Here is a 17,897-nt window from a genome sequence, read left to right as displayed (position 1 = left end):
CCAATTTTGATAGAGGTATATGGAAAATTATATTATTTTACAGGGCTAATTCAACCTCCTTTCTCTAGTTTCGCACAAAATAAATGTAATAATTGCCAAAATCGATTAGAAAAGTCTAAGATTTTGTGTGGTGCTATACTTTGGGTCTACATGCTTGCAAAAAAAATTTCAAACCATTTCGACATAGTCGGAATATACATGTTTCACAAATGGATGTCGTTTCATGGAACCCTGACTAAAACTCTAAAGTTTCCATAGCTCTCCTGTATTTCAGCGTCGTATGTGCTTCAAACTTTTTTATTGTTGTGATTAAGCGTATATAAAATAAGGCACATTTGACAACATGGGTCGTATAGACAACATGGGCTGAAATATGTTGGGAAAATATTGAAAATAAAAAGTATATGGACTCGCCCGACCATGTGGATGTGGAACACGCTAACATGGACAAAGTGTTGAAAAAATCAATAAATTATTTTGTTACACACAAACTCTGTCTATATTGATGGTATATGACATAGAAAATGCCTTTATGACAGTAGCAAATATCGTCACTGGATGAAATTAAACTAGTTGTGTGACATTTTTCGTGACATACAACTTTCAATTGTCACAAAGTCGAAGTACCTAAAACATAACGTCATAAACTGGGTGATATAATGACATTATGACCTATTGTCATACAAAATACGTCAAAAAATCACACATTTCTTGTAGTGTGTGCTACTGGTTCAGTTGTTTTTGCGCCTATAGCAGTGGCAGACGATGGCCAAGTGGTGTGTCATGGAGATCCCGATGCGTCCTTCGGCAGGCTCTGGCAAGGGCTCGGGTGAGCAGCAACGTCCTTGGCACTCACACCCGCCAACGCAGTGTAAACGTCGTGGCTCGAGCCTGGATGTGCATCTATGGTGGCAGAGGTGGCCAAGGCTCACACGATGACGACGACCTATTTGTCTAGTGATGGTCACTCTTGGGGCGGCCATATCCGTGGCTATGTCCTTGGATCTGCTCAGTGGTAGCGCATGTACGTCGCATGGTGACTTCAACAGTGGTGGGCTTTGTAGGCATGGTGGCAAAAAGTTTTTTTTTTGCATGTTAGGTCTTATTTAAATCTAGGGTATAAAGTTTTGGAGTGTCACATCGGGTGTCACATGGAGTGTCGCATGGATTGTTCAGATACTTATAAAAAACAAATTATAGAATTCATCATTAATCCGCGAGACGAATTTATTAAGCCTAATTAATCTGTCACTAGTACATGTGTTACTATAGCACCACATTGTCAAATCATGGACTAATTAGGCTTAAATAATTCGTCTTACAAATTAGTCGCAAACTGTGTAATAAGTTATTTTTAGTCTATATTTAATACTTTATGCATGTGTCCAAACATTCGATGGGATAGGAAGTAAACATTAAGGGGAGGAACTAAACAAAGCCTTAATAGTGGTCCAGGTGTTGTGGAGGTGTTGGCCAAAGGCATGGCGGCAAAATTTCTTATTGGTCTCGGCTTCTTCTGGGAGGTGTTATCACGGCACTCCACAGCCCTCCATTTTATCTCCAGGTGAAAATCTAGCCTAGGTGAGGTGGGTAGGCTCGGTGATCCACATCGTTCTCCTGCTTGGAGGCGTCGCCTCGAAGGTCTATCTTTATGCATAGTCGATCGCAATTTTGATTGTCATAGTCGGATGAGGATAGGGACTTGGTCTCGATCCTTTGTTTGAGAAAGGCATGTGATGATGTCCTGTTACGTGAAGACAAAACAAGTTGAAAGCAAGAAAGGATAAGAAATTCTGAAGCTTAGTCTTTCTAGTTTTTTCTTGGTCCGTGAACTCTCTTTCTTTGTTTTTCGTGAACTCGATCTCTTGGTTTTTTTATGTTCCCCGGGTTTGCGGTTTTTGAGTCCAAGAGCTCGTGTTCCTTTTGGTTACATATATCTTGCGTGGATATAGAAGTCAGATTTTATGTCCTTTATCTAAAAAATCCCCGATTGACCGTACACACGTAGTAATTCGATCTATTCTATAATACTGAAACGTGCACACATAGTAATTCTCACTGACATAGTCTGAGAGCAGTACCATACGTACATCCCCGATCGACGAGTGCACTGCGTTTCTACAAAAATAACATAGTACGTACATATCTATTTACTTAAGCACACACAATGCAACTACGCGTGCAGCAGCTGACCGACGGCGATGCTAAACTCTCTGTGGCAGCCACGTCACACCTCGGCGGCGGCGGCAGGCACGGTGGCCTGCGCGATCCTCCTGAGCTTGGCGATGACCATGACGAGCTTGCTGTTGAGGCGGCTGACGATGCAGCGCGGCAGCCAGCCAGCGGCCGGGTCGAGCTGCACGACGTACGTCACGACGCACGATCCGGCGTCGCCGTCGAGCCTCTCGACGACCCAGCCGGACTGCAGCAGCAGGCTGCGGCCGACGACGGCGGAGCCTCCGCCGCTGCCGCCCTTGGGCGCGGGCGGCGGCAGCAGGCCCGCGGCGATCTCCTTGGGCAGCGCGGCCACCGCGACCACCAGCGTGCCATCGTCCATGGCCTGGCGCCGCTCGTAGACGACCAGGTCCCGGCGCCGGGCGGTCCTGGCGGGACGACGGCTGGTGGTGGTGGAGGAGGAGGCGTCGCCGAACTTGAGGTGGATGATGCTCAGGTCGTCGCCGAGCTCCCTGATGTACGAAGACTCCACCAGCTGGTCCGACTCCCACTGCTGCACTTGCACACACACACACACAAAAACGCGGGCATGTTACTATTGTAAACAAAGTATTTCAAGTTGGGTCAGTCTCGGTAAAAAGTAATATGGCCCTCCGGCGCGATACGGTTGAGGGATGAAAATAAGAGTCCAAGTCTATCGAATGCACTTTCGAGTGGGTAGGCTTTTTTTTGGCCCACGAAACCACGAACGCAGGCACAGCTACTACAAAAGCCTGGCTACCTGTCTGCTCCCTCCGTCCATAGAAACGAGACGCTACGAGAATCTTGCAGATCAAACTTTCTCAGCTTTAATTAAGTTTAGAAAATACGAGCAATATTTTTATCTTTAAATAAATTTATTATAAAAATATATTCAAAAATCTACCTAATAATATTAATTATATACTATAAATATTAATATTTTATTAAATATATTCGGTTAAAGTTAAAAATTGTTGACTTTTTAGGAAATGAAAATAACTCTTTTTTAAGGAGTACCTGCTACTTACACATTATTACATGAGCCTACATATAGGTAAAAAATTGCGCGCACTCATGATGATGTCGGCGCTCCGAGTCCCTCGGTCGCTGGCAAACGTACGACATCCACGCGTCCTCCATCTAGCGGTGGTATGCACCGGTGTCGGTGGATACTGCATCCACGGAATTTTTTCCCATATATAAACGACTCACACAATAGTTTAGGACTTAGCGACCGACAGCTATTACAGTTTGTGACTAGGTAGCGTTCCTAACATAGCGATCTGCCAGCTCAATGAGAGTTTTATAGACATTAAATAAGCTGATGTGGCATAGTTTAAATGAAAAGAGATGAAAGTAATTTTATCGGATGAAATGAGTTTCATAGGGATAAAACTTGTTTACACTATTTCCAATACCATGAAGTATTGGAAGCAGAGCCCATGAAACTTTCGCCGAGACTAACCTAATTATCCTACCTAGAGAGTAGCTCGATAGAAGGACGGGTAATGCTACAGAGCATATGGCATGTTATTAGGTACTGGCCCCCACTGGCGGAGCCAAGGGGGGGCTGGTAGGGGCCATGCCCCCCCCCCCCAATATTTCACAACAAAAAAAATTAGTAGTATGACTTAATATTTTTTATTTATATTAAGAGAGAGATTATATAAAATTCTTGTCATATATACCTATTAATATCTTCTAGATAATATAATCATACAAAACACAACTAGATAATAAAATTATCGTAATGAAAAAGATCGAGTCGGTACAAGATTTACAAAGTCATCCTATACGTCTTGCTGTTAACGGGCATATCACTTACCACTGGAAAAATAACGTCTTAGATCCTAGAATATATATAAGAAATTGCGAGCACCCGTTCAAGTCAGTGAATTAATTCCGATAGTCATCACAAGGATCCTAACGAGTTGAGTTACACTTAGTTTTTACATGTTAGCTCTTTTGGCCGGCCCCCCTAACTATAATTCCTGGCGGCCGATCCCCCCTAAGGATAATTCCTGGCTCCGCCACGCCCCAAAAGTGGTAAGAGGCCCTCGCGCCAGATCGAGACCGGCCCAGCCTTCGTGGCTAGTACTACGTGCCAGCAATATGTACACTCATTTCCCAAGTGGCAAGCAAAAAGTTTCTACCACACAAAACGTTGCGAGTCCAAGTGTACTCATTCGGTCATTCCCCTGCCACACGCACGTTATTAGTATCTTGTAAGTATGCTGTGGTGTCAGGTCTAGCGTGACCTGGCATTCATCAGTACTGAAATGATTAGTTAGCTCCCATATATATATATATATATATATATATATATATATATATATATATATATATATATATATATATATATATATATATATATATATGGAGTTGTTTTCACAGCGTGCAGAAATTAATTAGCAGTGCGCTCTTGTTACATATATGAACGAAGATATACCGAGTCCGAGTGGTGGGCAAAGATCATATATGTAAGCAAAGCTAAGTCGCAGAACAAAAGAGACCACTAGACAGCCGGTGCTCCTCCTTTTGTCAGCCGGTGACATGCATTTCCTGTTATTACCACTTTTTAAATTATAGTTTATTTTAGCATTGTTTTAATTAAGTCAAACTTCTAGTGTGGTCAAACTTTATACAAATTAGTTCCACTAAATTCTACGGAGTATCTAACATCCGAGTTCACTATCTATTTATTTAAAATGTTGGAGAAGTTATAGTGAGCTCACCATGGTTCAAACTTCGAAAACAGCGTACTACTAACAGTGGTCCAAGGATAATACCACCGTCTATCCAAAACTATAGGTTGCTTCGGCTTTTCTAAATAAATAGTTCTTTGTTATGCACCTCGATATAAAATATATCTAGATATATAATAAAAGTTGTGTACGTAGAAATGCAAAAAAGACTTAGAAATTTAAAAATTCAAACAGAGGGAGTACTTACTTAGTATCTAGGTATTCAAAGTCAACCGGCCGGTCGTCCACATTACAAAGAAGTAATAAGCTTGGTCAAAGAAGTACTTTGATATCTTGATCGTAACTAAACCACCGTGTCTAGTTTCGTTATGTTTGAGCTTTGGGGGTGGCGGGCAGACGCGCGCAATGCAGAGAGCACATGCATGTGGCTCAACGTGCAGTCACATGCACGCCTGCATCAGGGCACGCATCTACGGCTACTTGTATAATAATTCATGCATCTACTCCGAAACACAGTTATTACACAGTTATTACAAAGTAGGAGGAGTACTCGTTTGGGACCCGACTACCCTTGGGACAGGTGTCAGATGCTGAGCATGTCATTGCGCCGGCTTTTAACTGTTTTTTTCTTTCTTTTAGCCTTTTGTTAGGAGTGACCCTGCTCCACGTCCTCAAGAAAACATTAAGAAACAATCCCTACCATGTACTCTACGTATGTATTTTGTTATTGCAAATTTTGTGGACAAGAAATTTTCGATCCGTCACCCTAAACGCCGTTTCTTCACCATAAAGCTCGTTTCCAACAATATTCTGAGTGTCCATAACTAAATAAAGCTGAAAAGGGCACTCGCAAAACTCTTGTTACAACTGACCGATGGACGGAACCATTTTTTCTTTTTGGCGCTAGGTAATAAAAGAGCCGTCGCAAGGCCGGTGATTGGTAAGAGTAGTTCCGGGTCACTGTTGGGCGTTTGATGGGATGGACGGTGCCTGCCTGCTACGTAGATTCCCTACAAAAAGGCTTTAAGAATCACGGGTGTAGTACGTCGCAGCAGGGCTTCCCTTCACCACGCCCACAGTGCATGCTTTTTAATTTAATTTATTTCCGGCAAGAGTCACGAGCCACATTTACTTACCGCCGTCTGATCTACTAGCTACCACCGTATTTCATTCACCGGCGGCACCGCCAGGCGCCAGCTTTTTATTACCAGCAAAAATGCTAGTACTTTTTTTTGTTCTGTTTAATTTTTTCCTTGCGTCCTAGTAAGCTGCTGACGACCCTAAAATTTAGACAGCCAGGGACATGGACATTGCGTCCTAGTAAGCTCTTCTAAGTATGATCAAAACTAAATATGTTTAACTAAGGACGAACTTGGCTTTGGGACTTTGGGTACATTTGTATATTACTCCTACTCGGATGAAGCAAATAGTGCTCGCGTTGCATTCAACGAAAGGCGGTTTTGATTAGCCAAGTCACATGGACATAAAGTGCTAGTCCTAGATCGATCGACCAAAGTTACTACCTAAAGCAGGTCGCTAGCTTTTAATTAACCACAACCACAAGCACGGCCCATGGCAACTGATATGGATGGAACCCAAAGTCTTCGATTTGCGGAAACCTTCCGTTGTGTTAATGATCACTTTATCAGCTTTTTGACCTAAAGTAATAAGTAAGAAGTTACTCCTAGCTACTTGAAATGGAAATGAAAAAAGAAATCGTAGAGTAATTAATCAGCATGTTCGTTTGTTGGTTTCAGCCAGCCCAAACCAGCCAGCCAACAGTATTTTTCTCTTACAATAAATCAGCACTAGCCAGCCCAAACCAGCCCAGAAACCAACCAACGAACAGGCTGAATATATACGCAGGATGGTATATATGGCATGGTATGGTACCTTGGCGGCGTCGACGGCGTTGGCGACGGCCATGAACTGCTCCGGCGAGACGTCCTGCAGCAGCCAGCGGCTCCGGAAGACGTGCGCGGGCCCCGTCCGCCGCTTGGATATCTCCACGCCGTTGTGGTACACCAGCACCTTCCACCCGTCGTCGCCGTCACCGTCGGCGCCCCCGCGGCCAGAGTCGGACGCCGCCAGCAGCTCCTGGATGCAGCTCTCGCTCGCGTAGCTCACGTACCTCCGCAACGAATCCTCGCTTATAGACCTATAAATGCATAGCATGCACATCATCAGGCTACTTCATTTGACCACCACCAAGTGATCGAATGAACACTGTAATTAAACATTGATTTCTTCATCCTCACCTAGCTAGCTAGCTAGCTATCTAGGTGATCGATCATACTACTTTACTTAGGTCTTGTTTAGTTCCAAAAAGTTTTTCTAAAAAATGCTACAGTAGCCATTACATTGAATCTTATGATACGTGTATGGAGCATTAAATATAGACGAAAAAAACTAATTCCACAGTTTGGTTGGAAATCGCGAGACAAACATTTTAAACCTAATTAGTCCATAATTAAATACTAATTCCTAAATAAAAACGAAAGTGCTATAGTAGCCAAAATCCTAAACTTCAGCCAACTAAACAAGGCCTTAGGCGATGATTAGAGCGAATAGGCCTATATATGTAATCAATTAGGAAGAACAAAAGAAGATGGACAGGATGGAATGCGAAATGATTTTGGTCTCAGAATAGAATGTCACCATGATCTGGAGCAGGCAGGTGCTGCAGAAGGGGAGGGCAGAGAGCTGCCGCCGCTGCTGGCTCTGCTCTCAGGGCTCTGATACCCAATGCCGCCGCCGCCTTGCGCCTGCGACGATACCCCGACGACTGAATGCGAGGGAAATATGGAACACATGAGCACTGCTGCCGGATTTCTGTCTTCTTTTCTTTAGTGACGCGAGACAGAGATGAGGAGATTTGAGGGACGACGAAATAAATGGAGCTTTATATATAGGCTAGGCCGGTGAAGCTTGAAAGGTGTGTGTTGGTGTTGGAAATTGGAATGGAACGGAAGGAATGGAGACTTGAGATAGAGGTGGGTTTTATGAGGCTGGGGACGAAATGGAGGTGGAGGCAGCAGATGCAGTGATTGGGGCACATGGAGAGTGGCAGTGCTGACAGAGAGGGCGGTGGTGGAGTCAAGCGCAAGCGCAAGCGAAGCGCAGCAGGGGCAGAGCAGAGCATGAGAGCATGGGGAAACGGATGGAGAAGAATGCATGCATGGGAGAGTAGAGAGAACTGCCATGATTTTTTTTATACAAGAATCACATGGATGGAGCTATGGGCTATTTTTTTTTTCCTTTTTGTTTTGCCATGTATGCATATTATATGGAGGCCTTGTCGGTCAGCCAGCAAGGGAAATTCTTTTCATACCCATAACGGTCCTTACCGAATCGGCCGGAGTGTGTTAGTTTTTACTTCTCTCTTTTGACAATCACTTTGGCAACTATAGTATCATACTCCTACAGAGTATCACTCCTTTTGTTCCAAATTATAATACGCTAAATTTATTACAAATTATGAAATATTTTAACGTCTTATAATTTAGAATGAATGGAGTAGCTGAGACCAGGAAAATGACTTGGGTGCCCTATCTGTTACTGTCAGTAGTTGCCATTCCTAAGGCTTACCCATCTCCCAGATATTAACCGGTGCATGCATATAATTAAGGAGATGCCATTCAATTAGTTGGCACGATGCCCCATAATTAGTATCCTCCTGTAGCATAATTTGAAGGTAAACTAAAGAGTTGGGGCCACCGTGATGGTGTAATGCTGAAATGACAATTTTTTTTGTCCAACAAATTATGAATGCTACAATGTCATTCTGTTTTAGACAGATGGAGTATTTTATGAAGAAGGAAAGAGAGCAAAGCACGGAGAAGAGAGCCAAAAGAGTCCAAAGTGGGACTTTTTTAGAAAAAAAGGTGGTGGCATAGGAATTGTACATGGTGATAAAACAAAATGATGAATTGTATGCACTAAACTAAGTGTTGTTTTTCAGCTTGGCATATGAATGAGTGGTAAGCACTGAAAATTCCCCCTTCTCTTTAACCTAGGAAATGAGACTTTGTATGTAGTGGTTGCTTCAAGAATTTTCGTTATATACATACATTTGCAAATAGTAAAACTTAGCCGAGTCCTTGAGATGTTTTTAAGCACCTCTGATCTGTACACAATAATGTTGTTTGTAGGTTTTTAGTGGTTGAGTGATATAGCGAGAAATTTCTCCAGTCCATATGCAGTATTTAAGTAATCCTTTTTGTACAGAAGTTGTTTGTAAGTTTTTCGGTGGTTGCGTGTGCTGTTACCGTAGTACAAATTGCCCCAAGAAAAAAATAGATTCTTTGCCTTTGGTGATCATAATAAAGGGTCGAAGCAAAGGGAAGGTTTCTGCACATGGTATGTTGGCATGCACTTACTTGTTGGCAAACCTACTCTGCAAAGGAAAAAATTGGGCTTTTATTAGGTGACCAAACTATATCTGATGATGCAAAAAAAAAAGTGATGAAAAAGAAGGGGTTAAATGAGGGCTTTCGGGGCACTTGTCCTTCTCCCTGTGGGGTTTAGGGCATAATGGCTTCTCATTGCACATACATGTGTGCCAACGAGGCTCAAGCCGAAGTAATCATGCCACGTCAGAAGGAGAACGACCATTAGCACCTTTTCGATGAAGGATCGTTCGTATTGGTCAAGGTACTTAAACAGGTAGCACAAGGCACTGCAAGCACATGCATGCAATTGGTGTGCTTTACAGCCCGTTCGCTGGTTGGTTTCTGGACCGATAAGTCTGGCTAATACTGGTTTGTTGTGAGAGAAACACTGTTAGCTGGTTGATAAGCCCTGGCTGAAACCAACAAACAAACAGGCTGTTAATTTGGAGGGAAAGGTGAAAGTTAGATGCTCTGGCCGAAAGTTCCAAATGATATCTTTTACTGGACCTCTAGTAAGGGTGATGAGGTTCTACGGTTTTTGTTTTTAATAGAAAAACTGGGATCAAGATATATATTGTTTGTTACAGTAAATGATATTATGCCAGTTAATAACCCTGGTCCTTGCCACGGACACACATTAGTTAAACCGACTTCAACGACATCATTCTAGAGGTCGATCTCAAGGTCATTATTGACTAGAGGCGACAGACATGGCATGCAAACATAGCACGTAGTCTAATTACTTGCACTACGGACGGGGTCAGTACCCAGTACATCACTCAAAACAGCAGTGGCGGACCCAGGATTTTTGCATAGGGTATACGCCGCAAAAAAAAATTCTTATACAATTCGGTAAACCATTTATAATTCGGTAAAACAATATTATAATTTGGTAAAACGACGTCAAATCTTAATATAAATTGTTCAAATGAAATACAAATACTTCGAAATATAACAATAGGAGACTTACAATATTACTTGTTTATCCGTCGCTTTCTTAATGACATGAATGTCTCCATTATATCATCTTCATTAACTTAGAAAAAAATATCCCGCTCAATAAATGTGACTAGACAATCATCCAAAACAGTATCACATATCTTATTCCTTGACTTTGTTTTCACTATAACCAATACAGAAAATACCCTTTCAACACTCATAGTTGCCACTGGTAAAAGCAATATCAATTTAAGAAGCAAGTACACCATATCATACACTTTGTGCCTCTTTGTTTCAATAAGCTTAACTGAGAGACCAACAATGTTGTCTAGACCTTGGAAGCTAGCATCTTGTCGCATGTCATCAATATAATTATCAAGTTGCAATTCCAGTTTTAACAAATCATTGTTGGAGAAGTCCTTAGGATAAAATTCAGCCAATCTACGTACCTTCCGTGCATCAAAAGAAGCAAAGGAGATAGAAGGACTGACGGATGACATACAAGAGAGTAGCTCCATATTGATCTCATCAAACCGATTATCAAGCTCTTGACTAATTTGATCAATGACACCAATGTATACTTCTCTTCGGAAATGGTCATCATTTGTTTGGTTTCGGGCACGAGCATACCGTGCTGATTTTCCATAAGGCACATAAGCACCATCCATAGCAGGAACTTCAACACCATGTTTAATACAAAAAGAAGTGACCTTCTGAAGAAAATTATGCCAACCATTAGACCTCAACTCCTGCATTCTGCTCTTTGCCACATTAACAAGTGAGATTGCATTAAGAATATCTTGATCCCTTCTCTGCAAGCACTCGGATAACTCATTTGTATATCCAAGAATAACATACATTAAGTGCACAAAGAAAACAAACTCAAAGGTTTCAAATGCTCCAAGCACAAAATGTATCTTTGTCCAATCTTCCTTATATGCATTATCAGCACCAAGTTCAATGAGCACATCATGAATTGAGGAATATATAGTGATGATGTTACATATAATTTTGTAATGAGAGCCCCACCGAGTGTCACCAGGCCTAGGTAAACCCATCTCTTGATTTAATCCACTCCCCGATTCAAGCTCACCACACTCTAGTGCTTTCTTGACATTCTCAAGCCTAGCATTTCAAAGCATATCATGACACTTGCAAGAAACCCCAACAATGTTCAACAAGATAGATATTTGATCAAAAAAAGTCTTGCAGTCAGCATTTCCTTTGGCAACAGCAACAAGAACTAGTTGGAGTTGATGTGCAAAGCAATGAATATAATAAGCGGAAGGTGATTCTTGCATGATTAAAGTTTTGAGCCCTTTAATATCTCATTTCATATTGCTAGCCCCATCATAACCTTGACCTCTAATCTGCTGCATACTCAATCCATTACTAACAAGTAAAACTTCAATTGCTTTCTTAAGTGACAAAGAGGTAGTATCATCTACATGAACAACTCCAATAAAGTGCTCACATGGACTTCCAAGTTTATCAACATAACGCAAGCAAAGAGCTAGTTGTTGTTTATGTGATATATCACTAGACTCATCAGCTAAAATTGCATAGGGCTCATCACCAAGTTCCTCAATTATTTTCTTTCTAGTTTCTATGGCACAACAGTGAATAATTTGCTTTTGTATCTTTGGGCTAGTCAAAGTGCAATTACCTGGTGCATTGTTCAAGACATACTTATTCGCTTCTTCACTATTTCCTGCAAGAAACTTTAAAAGTTCAATGAAGTTGCCTCTATTGCTAGACTCTTCACTTTCATCATGTCCACGGAATGCCAATCCTTGATGCAAAAGAAACTTGATACATCTAAGTGAATATGTCAATCTTTTCTTGTAAAGACGAAGCTCCTCCTCACTCCACTTGTCAATGTTATAATCAATTGCTACCTTAGGATTCATAAAACCAATGTACTTCTCTTGAGCTGCTTTATGTTCCCTAGAACCAGAATGTTTGAGAAGTGCTGTGTTTCCTATATTCCAATTATTCCATCCATCAACAATAAAAGTTTTTGACCCACTGCCCTTCTTGAACAAGTAGCATATGAAGCAAAATGCAGAATCCTTCTTGACACTATATTCAAGCCACTCATAATTATACAACCATTGTATACTGAATCGACGAGGTACGCCTCCAATGTTTCGGTATGGAAAATCATGGATATAAGGTTTGCAAGCACCTTTAGTAATATATGCTCTACAAATTGCATCTTGATCATTAACAGGATAATCTTCAATGGGCAGCCTTTCACCTGGATCATATGGTAGGCGATTGATGTCATACGCCGGTGGCTTTGATGCGGGCGGTGGCGGTGATGCTAGCGGGGGCGAGGGCAAATGATCTACAATTTCTTCAACTTGTACTCTATCTTCTTCTTGATTCTGCTCTTTCACAATATTTTCATCCGGAGGTGGGTCAATAGCAGCCGCCTTCTTTGCTGCTTTCTGAAAAAGGGATCGAATGTCTCCATTTCTTTTCATAATTCAAGACTCAAGAGTTCTGGAAAAAACACTCGCCAATTAGCAAAACTAACGATCGGAAGAAAAAACCTAGAACTGAGGAAGCACGGGGATGGACGGGGAGTATCACCTGAGGAACTGAGGAAGGACTGGCGATCACTCGATCAGTCTTGCAGGCGATGGCCAGGCCAAGCAAAGCGATGAGCGATGATCTGCTAGAGTGCTTGTAGGGCAACGGCGGGCGCGCTGGGCACGGCACCGAGCGGTTGAGCTAGAGCCGGTGCTGGCGCACATGAAGTCGCGAAGAGCAGTCTAGACTCCTGGTATGACACGTCGTAGTCTCGTACTCATAGACGAGGCCTGGGTCCAGCGCGTGCTTGCCTGCTTGGGCCGGATGTGGCCCGAGCCGTAGTCATGGGCCCCGCGACTGACCCACCTCTAGATGAAAGCAGCAAAGAAGCCGTAGTCATGGACCACACACGCGAAGAGCTGTATCTCATAGAGCATGATGTATGGTTGACGGGTGCAGTGGACTGGTGGCCCACAGGGTGGTCGGTGGACCACCCTGACCACCCACTAGGTCCGCCACTGCAAAACAGTGCAATAGCACAAAGCTGTCGTTGGGTAAAACATTGAAAGTCTTGCAAACCTAGAGCATGTTATCAAGTGATCATAACAAAAATTGAAACTTTTGCGCTACTACTTGCTGTACGCCGTCCTTGGTACCCAGCTAATAATGTGTTACCTTAGACATGGGCTGTCTCTGACTTGAATGCTGCACAAGACGGCGATGTGCATGCATGTTTTCATGTTTCTGGATTAGGGCCCAAATGTTAAGGAATAACATGATTGTTGTAGGCACCTGTTGAAAATGTAGGTTTCTAGCTGGGTAAGTGAATGGGGGCCTTCGCTCGAACGGAGGCCCAGAGTGAAGGAGATGAAGCAAGTGGGCTCAGGCCCAATCTAGGGTTATATAAATGCATTCGCCAACCAACTTACATGGGGTCTAACTCCCCCTTTTATAGGGCATCATTCACTGGGGTATCCCTTTACATATTTACCCATTGATAGCTATGGCATATTCCTAAGAATATCCTAGTGCAAGCTTAAACTATCGGGGGTAGTTTCGGTCTCCTCTGTCTCCACCGCCTCTACTTCCTAGGCTCTAGCCGCAGGCCCATTAGTGGCCTGCTAGCATCATGACTCCATTCTGGAATGTGCGGAGGCGCTGTTGCGCTAATTAGGACCTTCGTTCTCAACACCTCCGATCTTGCCCTGCAGCCTGCTTGAGCCGCCCGGGCCTTCGCCTTCATCGCTTGGCCTCCGCACCGTTCCATGGCTGTGAAGCTCCATCTCCAAGGGCCTTCGCCATCGTTCCTAGACCTTCACCCAGCTAGAGGGCGCTACTGAAGGCTTGTTCCTGAAAAGTCCTGCAAAACGCACATCTCATGATTTTGATTAGTTACTTTGGTTAGGGCCTAGGCTAGCCTCCATGGCTCAAATGTCTTTATCCCAACAGTTCCCCTTGAGGGTTTGGTTTGATGTAGACGGGCCATAATCCACAATTTCTCTGCTGACATTGAGCCATGGAGGCTTTCCATGGAGGCTTCCCCCTTCCCCCTAGGACGCATTGTGTCAAACCTATTCGTGTGAAGTGTCACATTTTGGTTTGGTGCGGTGGTTCCTGAACCGACGTGTGCACCCAACGGATGTGACAGTTGGTTGCGGAAGTTGAAGCGTCTGTCTAAGGGCTATATAGGGGCATGTTGGGTGGAGGCTCCCTCACCCCATCTGAGCCATCGCTTTCGCTTGCTTGTGCCTTTCCAAGCTCTTGTTTGACTTTAGCCTTCGTGTGATTCCACTTTGCTTTCGCTTCCTTATGCTTTCCATAGCGCTTAGAGGTGGCTTCTTTTGCCGGCTCGCATCCCCGCCGAGCTTCCCTGTTTGGCCCCTACTCTCGCCTTCTTGATGTTAGGGCTAGTAGGTGGTCCCGACATTTTGAGGAGTGTATGCTGGCCAGCGTGGAGGCTATTGAATTAGGGGAGGACCTTGCTGGTGTTGAGGCCTCCGTTGGAGATCTTATCACTCTCGAGGAAGCTGAAGACATGATTGGTGCGGGCAAGACATGGGACTTCAAGCCTTCGCTCATGACTACAGATATGGTCAAGGTTCTAGAGCAAGAGGGCTATTTTGGCGAGGGGAAGGCGAAGCCTCCGCAGGGTGAAATAGTGCCTAGGCCTTAGGCTACTGACGTCGTCGTGTTCCGTGACGTCTTTGCTTGCGGTCTTTAGTTCCCTGTGGCATGGTTTCTCTACCATGTCTTTGAAGCTTTTGAGGTACAGTTGCATCATCTTACCCCCAACGATATTCTTACTTTGAGCAAATTCTATTGGGCTTGCTTGTCTTATGTTGTGGAGCCACATATTGGTACCTTCTGTGAGTATTGCGAGCTCCAACGACAACCTAAGAGAGTCGACGAAGACCAGCTTTTGGCTCAGTATGGAAGTTGTGCCTTCATGCCTAGGAGGCAGCAGAAGGGCAAGAGGCTGGAGATTTCTTATGCCTAGAAGAATAAGTGGAATAAGGACTGGATGCATTATTGGTTTTATGTCAGGACCAGTAGTATGACTTCCACGGATAGTGAAGGGAAGAAACACACTTGGTGTCGCGGGGTCAGAACCAAGGCAAGCATTGTTGTTCGAGTCAGTGTTAGAGGATGGGTCTCCGGTTGCTCGGGTGAACTCAAGAACACAAGAATCACAGAGAGAGCGCAACGGTTTATCCTGGTTCAGGCCAATCAGTGCCCTACGTCCAGCAGTTGATGATCCTTATACTCAAAAGCACCCAAAATCAGGGGTTAAAATGGGTTGTGGAGAGAGATTTGGTAGGGGGTTAGCTCAGTGCTAATCCTAAGGTTGCCTTGCCACCGGTGGTGCCTTCCCCTCGTTGGAGAGGAGGAAGATGACGTGATGTGGTGGAGGAGCTCTCGGTGCCACTCGGTGGGTTGCCTTGCGCTCGATGCTAAGCCGAGGCCAAGGAATGGAATGATCTATCTTCTTCTGATTCGTTGTTAGTCAGTTTTTACCTCCTCGCTCTGACCTTATCACTTATATAATGAGATAGGTTGGGTACATGGCGGTTTGGGGGAACTAGTCTATGGTCTACATGCGCCAGAGTCTAGGAGGGCCTTTCAGTGACATGGTGTGGACCATGGCGGTGTCATGGAGCCAAAGAAGGCTTGGGCACCATCCGGCTGCTCTGTTCTGACACTCTATGTGTTAGGCTACGTCGACTTGGACCGGCCTCCCCTAGGTGGACCTTCTGGAGTCTTGGCGGTGAAGGAGGTTGGCTTTAGGGGCTGACGCATGGGCCTGGGGGCCTCTAATCCCATATAGGCCATGGGAAAGCTTTGTCTTCTTGTGTCCTACCTTGTGTGTGACCTTGTCGGGAAAGTGGCCGGTAATGCCGTGCCCAAGGGGCAGCACTGGGGAGCCCTCGAGCCTTGGTAGCTAGGGGTGTGTCTTCTTATTCCTGAGCCTTGGCTGGCATCGAGCCCCCGAGCCAAAAGCAGAGGTTGCATCATAGTTAGGATCGACATGGTTTCTTCTCCAAAGGGTGTGCGCGAGCGTACCCAATGGGTATAGCCCCTGAGCCCCCGGGCGATCTTGGAGGGGTCGGTTAGGGGGGTCTTCTTCATTTGGGAACTACTGGACTCGAGGCTTAACATACTCATATGTTAGGATCTCGTCAGGAGCCCCCGAGCCCTTCGTGGCCTCACTCGATGTGATGGCGACGAAGGGCTAAATTTGATCTTCTGGTGACCGAACCCTCCTTAGCGAGGATGGCTTCCATTGACAAGGGTGTTGTGCCCTGCTTGGGGCCTTCTTCTCTAATGTGATGGGCGTTGCTCAGCTGTCGGAGCCGAGCGATGATGGTGCTCATCCCTTTCATGAGTCTATGTCGTATAGGTCTTCGACTCGAGCAAGGGCTTGGCGAACTCATTTGGGAGTTGCTGATCTTAAGCCTGGAGGCACCCTTCTTTTTTATCAGAGCCTGGCGTGGGTCGGGTGATCGAGAGCATCTAGACTATGGCTCAAGGCCATCTGATCATTCGGAGCACCACACCCTTCTGTGGGCTACAGTAGTAGGTCTTGATCCTCATGAGCCGACCTTCTAGGGCCGACCCTCTACACCCTCTATAGCCATAGATAGGGATGTGAAGAGTGTGCCGAGCCTTAGATGGGGGCCCTCGTTGGGCCCACTGCTTAGCTACTCCTACCCCAACTCTAGGGAGTTGGTTGGTTTTCTTTTTTGAGGGATGCGTCACCCGAGTGCTCATCGATCAGGAGGTCGGGTTGCTCTATCTAGGCAGCTGGCGTAGCCCCCGAGACCATTGTGGGGCCTCCCTGTTAGCGAGAGTGGCATCTTCTAGGCACGTCCTTCTGCTGACGTCTTGCACAAGCGGTTGATGGTGTCCAGGCCATCGTGCCTGCTGGAGGAGTTAAGGCATGCATCCCCACGCCGCCCCACTTCGTCTGGGTGATGGGACGTTGGGGCCACATGGAGCAGATCTAGCGGAGGGGGAGCCATAGCACTTGGTGTGCATGGATCTAGGCCATCGATGATAGCTGGTGGGCCCAAGGGGAGTCGGATCCCCTCAAGTCTTGGAGGAGGCATGCGCATAGTGGGCGGCGCACGTGGTGGAAAGCGAAGCGGAGACTTGACTCTTTGTTAGTGGTTCCCCAACTTTGCCTTTACTGCACGACTGTCATCATGTAACCACTGGGGGGCGTGCTGCGGGGATTGAGGAGACGCTTGGCTGATTCCTCAGGTCCCCTTTAGGCTCTTGATGGCTGATCGAAGGGCCTAGAGCCGCTCACAGCGCATCGTCTAGGCTATAAAGGGGAGCCCTAGGGGATGTGGTGTCTTCAATCCCTTCCTCCGGCCCCTTCTCTTCTTCCTTTCAGATCCATCTTCATTGGCGGTAATGGCAATGATGAAGTGCGATGCTTCCCTTCAGGTGAGCTGGTCTTGGTGTGTTGGACAATTGCTTCTTTGAGGGTGGAAGGACCCCACCGAGGCGAAGTTGATGGCACGGCGTGGAGGGGGATGCAGAACCATGGTGTTGGGTAGGAATCCGGTGCCTTTGATGCAGCCAGTGGCCTAGGCAACCACAGATCCCCCTTCACATGCTACCA

At 45.1% G+C, this 17,897-nt stretch overlaps 3 protein-coding genes across 4 annotated transcripts; all 3 read right to left on the bottom strand.

Annotated features, from left to right (window-relative positions):
- Nucleotides 1-2,006: 2,006 nt before the first annotated feature.
- Nucleotides 2,007-8,008, bottom strand: LOC136481737 (uncharacterized). 2 transcript variants are annotated; one of them, XM_066479046.1, is made up of 3 exons: nt 7,560-8,008; nt 6,795-7,059; nt 2,007-2,728 (listed from the first exon to the last, which is right to left on the bottom strand). In XM_066479046.1, exons 1-3 carry the CDS (start codon nt 7,712-7,714, stop codon nt 2,228-2,230), a joined length of 921 nt encoding a protein of 306 aa, XP_066335143.1. In that variant the 5' UTR covers nt 7,715-8,008; the 3' UTR covers nt 2,007-2,227. The 2 variants fall into 2 exon arrangements, with proteins under 2 accessions (XP_066335143.1, XP_066335144.1); XM_066479047.1 differs by having other exon boundaries at nt 2,007-2,725.
- Nucleotides 8,009-10,329: 2,321 nt separating this feature from the next.
- On the bottom strand, nt 10,330-11,091 carry LOC136479663 (uncharacterized). The gene has a single exon (XM_066477449.1). It carries the CDS (start codon nt 11,089-11,091, stop codon nt 10,330-10,332), a length of 762 nt encoding a protein of 253 aa, XP_066333546.1.
- A 468-nt stretch (nt 11,092-11,559) lies between these two features.
- On the bottom strand, nt 11,560-12,720 carry LOC136479662 (uncharacterized). The gene has a single exon (XM_066477448.1). The coding sequence runs from the start codon at nt 12,718-12,720 to the stop codon at nt 11,560-11,562; it is 1,161 nt and encodes a 386-aa protein (XP_066333545.1).
- Between the last annotated feature and the right edge of the window lie 5,177 nt (nt 12,721-17,897).

This window comes from Miscanthus floridulus, chromosome 9 (genome assembly GCF_019320115.1).
Source record: "Miscanthus floridulus cultivar M001 chromosome 9, ASM1932011v1, whole genome shotgun sequence".
NCBI classification, from domain to species: domain Eukaryota; kingdom Viridiplantae; phylum Streptophyta; class Magnoliopsida; order Poales; family Poaceae; genus Miscanthus; species Miscanthus floridulus.
This window is presented reverse-complemented; position numbering and strand designations above follow the sequence as displayed.

Excerpts from the sequence above, each read along its gene's own strand:
- LOC136479663 (XM_066477449.1), bottom strand. The coding sequence starts at position 11,091 with ATGTATGTTATTCTTGGATATACAAATGAGTTATCCGAGTGCTTGCAG.
- LOC136481737 (XM_066479046.1), bottom strand. The coding sequence starts at position 7,714 with ATGTGTTCCATATTTCCCTCGCATTCAGTCGTCGGGGTATCGTCGCAG. Across the intron at positions 7,060-7,559 it reads CCTGCCTGCTCCAGATCATG|GTCTATAAGCGAGGATTCGT; the intron begins GTGACATTCTAT and ends ATGCATTTATAG. Across the intron at positions 2,729-6,794 it reads ACGCCGTCGACGCCGCCAAG|CAGTGGGAGTCGGACCAGCT; the intron begins GTACCATACCAT and ends GTGCAAGTGCAG.
- LOC136479662 (XM_066477448.1), bottom strand. The coding sequence starts at position 12,720 with ATGAAAAGAAATGGAGACATTCGATCCCTTTTTCAGAAAGCAGCAAAG.